The 6,613-nt window shown below is 33.5% G+C and overlaps 1 protein-coding gene across 1 annotated transcript; it reads left to right on the plus strand.

Annotated features, from left to right (window-relative positions):
• Nucleotides 1-4,792, plus strand: LOC124108210 (olfactory receptor 6C76-like). The gene is given in 3 exon segments (XM_046466610.1): nt 1-11; nt 2,967-3,902; nt 4,759-4,792. Coding segments are annotated over 3 exon segments (981 nt in total).
• The last annotated feature ends 1,821 nt before the right edge of the window (nt 4,793-6,613 follow it).

The raw sequence follows: 6,613 nt of genomic DNA on the forward strand, positions 1-6,613 counted from the left end.
ATGCCGGTAGAGTGTATTTTCACATATTTACCCATACAGAGTACAGAAAAAACAATATTTGATTTTTTTAAGAGATCAATTTCATGAGTTTTATGTTTATATTATATTCTTAGTTTTCATTATAACTTGCTGATGTGCCTATCTACTAACTTAATCTAGCCTAAAATATATAGTCAATTTTTTTTCAATCAACAAATAATAATCTGAATGGCACAGTTAATATTTGTTGTGGTTTTTATATGAGATGTCTGCAAAAAGCTCCTAAATCAGTGAAAAATATTGAGATACAAAATGATCAGTGTATGAGAGTGGTGAACAAATGAGGTCATCCTAATTTGAAAAGATTACCTGGGAGGTTATTATATAAGTGAATGGGGTGTGGGGAGAAAGTAGGTCACTGGAGGTATGGCTTTGGAGTTTATATTTTGTCCTCAGTGCCTGGATACACTCCCTCCCTAACACACAGATATGCATATATATATGTATATATATTTTCTGTTTGCCAGGAAGTCAGCAGCTCTTCCCCACCACATCCTTCTGCCATGATGCACCATCTCACTTCAGACCCCAGCAACGGCATCAACCAACCATGGTCTGAACCTATGAAATTGTCATCCAAACAAATATTCTACCCTCTAATTGTTCCTGTTGGTTATTTTGGTCAGAGTAACCAACAGCTGACTAACACAATATTCTTATGGTATCTCCTCTTGCTATTTTCTGCTTTTTGATATGTTTCTATGCAATGAGATTATATTATGTGGCAGACATTTGTTTCAGGTTAAAAAAAATAAGATTGGCAATATGAAGTCCAAAGTAACTCAAGACTGTCATTTCTTCATCGATGTTGCTAGCATTGGGCAATTTTCTGTTATTTAATGTTGAGAAAAAAATATAATTTCTAAAAGTGCCTAATTAAAATTACTCAGCTTTTCTTTAGGGTGCTCTCATCAGTACCATGCTCTCCAGAGACATTTCAGTTCTGGTCTCCAACAAGAATCCCCTGTGTCATTTTGGAGTAGTAAACAAAAAAAGAAGCAGATAAAACCAGTTTGTCTATTTAAAAAAGAATATTTTTGAAACCAAGTTTTCTTATGGAAGGTTAACAAAGTAAAAAAAAAAAATACATATAACCCATCTTTCTTTAAACATTACTTGCCGAGAGCCAAGTAAAATGTATTTCAGGTTTACTAGCTTCTAGGGTCAGGACTGTTTATTTTAAAGAAATTTTGGCAAACAAGATACTAAATACCTGGTCTTGGATGGTACATCCTGGGATAGTCCTTTACTGTTAATCCTCTCAATAATTTTATTTCATATGCCATGAAGTTCACCTGTTTTCCACAGCTATTGATCCTTGAATCTTGTTCATTATATGGGACGTATCTTGATTAGGTACTAAGTTTCAGTTAATTGAAAAGGAAAATTTACACCTTTATCACCTCTATTTCTCTGTAAGTACTGCCCAAAAATATTGAAAGAATTCCATTTTTTATTCTTTCCTGCTTTTTCCTTGCTCATCATTCTCTCTCTCTTCCTCCCTATCTCTTTTTGCCCTTCTTTCTTCTTTTCTTCATTCCTCCCTTTTTCATTCTTATTGTCTAATAGCTTTTTCATATTTTATGAAAACATGATCTCTGGCTCTGAAATTCTTCTCTGTAACAAGTGCTAAACTGTCCATTTCTCTACTGCCATCTCCAAAGCTCATAGTTCCAAAACTCACAATTCTATTCCTAAAAAATAAATTGATACCAGAGACACTTTTACTCAATGACAATTTTGTAATGCTATCTATATTTCAGATTTTTGGACTAAACACGAATTGAATACTTGGGACTGCAAGGAGAGCTTCTGCCACTGCCCAGGACACCAGATTTCTCCGAAGGTCACAAACTCTTTCCAGACCATAAACAACAGGACTTCTTGGATACTTAGGTCTGGTTGTAGAACTTTCTCTGAGTACTTGACACCATGTCCCCATCCCATCCGAGCCTCTTTGATGTTAGCAATAGATTTTTCTAATGGAGTAATTCCTACAGCATGTTCACTATACATAGCAAAGATCATCAGCCCAAATTTCATCAATATGCTACATAAGTTTGTCATTATGCAAGAATATCAGAGATAGGCACAAGCTGAAAAGTGTATGCAAAGATATGAAAATAAAGTGTATGCAAAGATATGAAAATAAAGCATCAAACATTGTCACTCAAAGAAAAGCAACCTAGCGTTTGGGTTTCAGTGTTAAACTGCTACCATGTGGGATTATCTCAATGTAAGTGCATTTTTTATGTCTTCCTTTATTTGTTTCCCTTTCTAATTATTGTATAACATACATTAGTTAACTTGGGCCCTCCGAAACTCATCTATACTGTGGTAAATTATTATTTAATTCAGAAAGGAAAAGCTTTAATACTTTTCAAAATTCTGAGTTTATTTCTTTAGAATTAGGTAAATAATACTTTTCATTATCCTGATTTATTTGTGAAATTATTAATTCTCTATAGTGGTAAGAGTGATATTTAGTATCATGGAAAATTAAGAAGCACACTTCAAAATGTTTCATGTTCAGAAATTCAAAACATGTGCTTATGGGAATAGCACTTTAACAACAAAAGAGTATTTTACATTTTAAGATTTTCTTCTTAGTTTTTACACAAATATGGTCAGCTATTTAAAGAAATATAGGGCACATTTGATAAGTATAATTTTCTTATGCAGATGATCTTATTAAACCTATCAAGAAACTAACTTTATATTAAATAGCTGGGGATGTATAAGGTAGGTAACAGATATAGACTATTTTATTGTGGTTAATGTATATTTTCAGTTTTTAGTACATCTTAATGATTAATTTGCTGTTTCTTTACAGTCCTTTTGTGTTTTCTAACTCAGGGGATGTGATTAAAATGTAGTCTTAAACTCATTAAAGGATTGTTTCCAATTTTCATTTTTACACTTGGAAGAAGTGAACAGTAAGAAATGAAAAATCAAACATTTGAAAGTGAGTTCATTCTTCTGGGATTAACAGATGACCCAAAGCTCAATATTTTCATTTTTCTATTTCTATTTTTCACCTACATACTGAGCATTACTGGAAACTTAACAATTGTCACCCTCACTCTGGTAGACTTGCACCTGAAAACACCCATGTATTACTTCCTCAGGAATTTCTCTTTCCTAGAAATCTCATTCACCACAGTTTCTATTCCTAGATACCTGGTCAGCATAACAACAGGGGATAAGACCATTTCCTATAATTCTTGCATGGCCCAGGTGTTTTTCCTCATACTGCTTGGTGCAACAGAATTTTTCCTTTTGACTGCGATGTCCTATGACCGTTATGTGGCTATCTGCAAGCCACTGCACTACACAACAATAATGAACAGCAGGGTCTGCATCCTGCTTGTCCTTGGTTCTTGGCTGACTGGCTTCCTCATCATCTTTCCACCTGTGATCATGGGACTACAACTGGATTTCTGTGACTCCAACATCATTGACCACTTCACCTGTGACTCCTCTCCTTTGTTCCTGATCTCCTGCACAGACACATCCTTCCTAGAGCTCTTGGCATTTCTCCTGGCCATATTAACGCTTATTACAACCTTAACATTAGTGATTCTGTCCTATGTGTTCATCATTAAGACAATTCTGAGGATCCCCTCTGCTGAGCAAAGGAAAAAGGCCTTTTCCACTTGCTCCTCACACATGATTGTTGTCTCCATTTCTTATGGAAGCTGCATTTTCATGTATGTCAAAACTTCAGCCAAAGAAGGAAAAGCCTTGACCAAGGGCATAGCTGTGCTCAATACCTCTGTTGCCCCAATGTTAAATCCTTTTATTTACTCCCTAAGGAACCAGCAGGTCAAACAATCCTTTAAAAACTTGGTCAAGAAATGTTTGTCAAACAAGTTTTAAGGTACAGAAATTCATTGCCTGGACATTAAAGGAACCTCATAGGCAATGCTGTATCAACATTGTGGTATTTGGGCATCCACTCCCTAATCAATGGCCTGTTCCTGAAGGTTGTGTGCTTTATCTTTCCATTTTGATCTCACTTGGCACAGTTATCATTTTACATTTACATGTCCTGAAAATTTCCTAAGTATGAAATTTTCGATGTTAAATGAGAATGACATTTAATGAAAATTCCAAAATTCAGGTTTTAGGATCACTGAAGAACTTTCCTTTGAGCATGAAGCTGAAGCTTAGTAATGATCATCAAGCCACTGTGAAAATTACTTTTCCAAGGGCATAAGCAGAGGGCTAGAGTAAACTCTTCTGTGAATAAATGTCTTCTAGTATGTTTCTATATCTTCTTCTCTCTCCGATGGTTCCTGTATCATGTATATTGTCTTCTGTTATTTATTTCATAGAGCTTGTATCTTTTTGTGAATTAAATCCTTCATTGTCGTAGTGTATGTTGTTTAATGCTTTTTTACTCTAATTTCAAAGTTCCAGCAAGAGTGACTTTGAGATTTCTAGCAGTTCCCAGTATTCTCACCAGGATACATCTTTAATGAACTACACTGATGGTTGACACCATAACCTGTTGTTTTCTTTTAATTTGCCAATTCTGAGTCCGGATATCACCCTAGAGGGTTTTTTTTTTTGTTTTTTTTTTTTTTTTGTGGAGGGGTTGTTTGATAGTTTGTTTTTGGAAAGAACCTGTCTTGCCTTTGGTATTGCTGAATGTGATGCTATCTTCTTTTATTTTTGTGTTGGTTTAAACCGTTTTGCATTCTATCATCCTTGCAGTTCTCAAAATTCTGATTCACCGATGATGCCTTAAATTGTTTTCCTGTGTTTGTATGATGTTATTCTTTATATATACACACACACACATGTACGCGCGCCTGCACACACACACACACTTTGGAGAATGTGGAATTAGGAATGTTTAAAATCTTCACAGTTTGGTATAAACCTTTCCTCTACAATTTGTTAATTATAGCTTCAAACTTGTAAGAAGAAAATTTTGTGCAGTATTCATCATTCACCACTTTACAATATTCTTCTACAGAAATGCATGCACAGATGATATCATTTCATGTACTGTGTAACACTGCCTTTTGTATTCATTCAAATTCTCAGCGTTTCATTTCTTTTTTCTTCTCAATGAAAACAGGGAGTCTTTCTAACAAGTATCTAGAGAAACAAGAATATGTATAATCAAAAACAAATTAAAATTAACAGTTTTTTTCTGAAAGTATGAGTATTTAAAACATCCATATTTCTTGGCAAAAAAATATTGACTTCATGTGCTTACAAGAAATGTTCTGCTAAATTGATAGCAACTTCTTTTAGAATTGGGACGTTCACCTGAGATCTCTTCTTAAGCATCATAGAGTTGAGTTTTCTAGGCATTCCAGAATTCTGTGTTCATTTCTTTCTTTGCTTGACTAGGCCTTTTATTTTTCCAGTAGTCACTTTAGAGATTCAGTGTAAGGATGAGTTTGCTTTGCACCTATTGATGTAGATATGACTTAAGCAGTATGGTACTCTGAAGTATAGCTCCTTCAGTGCTTATAGGAATAGAGAAACGATGTGCTGCTAAATATGTAACAATGACGTGTTTATCCGAAAATGCTAAGACATAAATTTTGTAGTGCAACTGAATATAATAATAATAATAAAGCATACTGTAGACTTTATTGCAAATTTTATTCACATGATTTATTTTTATACAATGGTTTTGTTGATTTTATCCAAACTTAAGTTCATAAGAAGGCAATGTTTGCAATTCACCGCAGTAGGACCAAGTTGTAATTCAATCTGCTCTTTTCCATCTTTACATCTGATAACAGGTGTTTTGAATAGTTGTTAGATTAATTTCAAATAAAATCAGTTTTATTATGTTTGGATAATTTATTGTTCAATGACTGCCTATGAGGATTTTGAAAAGCTTACTACTGTGGCTGTATCCTGCGTTACAAAAATTTAGGTTATTGAAAAAAAGTGTATTTGCTGTACTCATGACTTTTTTTCAATATATACATATTATTGAAAATTTCTGCCTTTTTAAATAATATATTCTCATCATTGTAAACTCTTACACCTTATTTTGTCTTGTAAATAACAACCAGATAGGTGACATCATACCAAATTTTTTCTTCAAATAAGAGCATGCCAATCATTGGTAATATATTATGATATGCATAATAAAACTAAACATAATTATTTTGTTTGTCTATGAATTCCAATAGGAGGACACAATTGACAAAGAAATGACAAAATATGAAACTTTTTCTAAGGCTAAAATATTCCAGCTGAAATGCAAAGGAGAATATCTGCAATGTAGAAAAGAAATGTAAATGTTAAATGGCATAATAAATCTTAATATTATACATATAGTATATGTACACATTATGCAAAAATATAGAGATATATAGAAATATATATAGAGAGACGGAAGATATTGATAGATTGGGCAAAATTTGATAGTCTGAATCAATCAAAATTTATCTGCATAAGTTTATTTCATAACTCAATAAGTGAAAATCAGTACAACTGTTAGGAAATATATCCCTTTCTTTCTTCCTTCCTCCTTGCTTTCTGTTTTTCTTTCTTCCTTCCTTTCTTTATTTGCAGGTCTGGGTATTGAACACAGGGA

The sequence above is a fragment of the Marmota monax genome, unplaced genomic scaffold (assembly GCF_021218885.2).
Source record: "Marmota monax isolate L192 unplaced genomic scaffold, Marmota_monax_Labrador192_F-V1.1 WCK01_AAM20220418_F8-fsc00151, whole genome shotgun sequence".
NCBI classification, from domain to species: Eukaryota; Metazoa; Chordata; class Mammalia; order Rodentia; family Sciuridae; genus Marmota; species Marmota monax.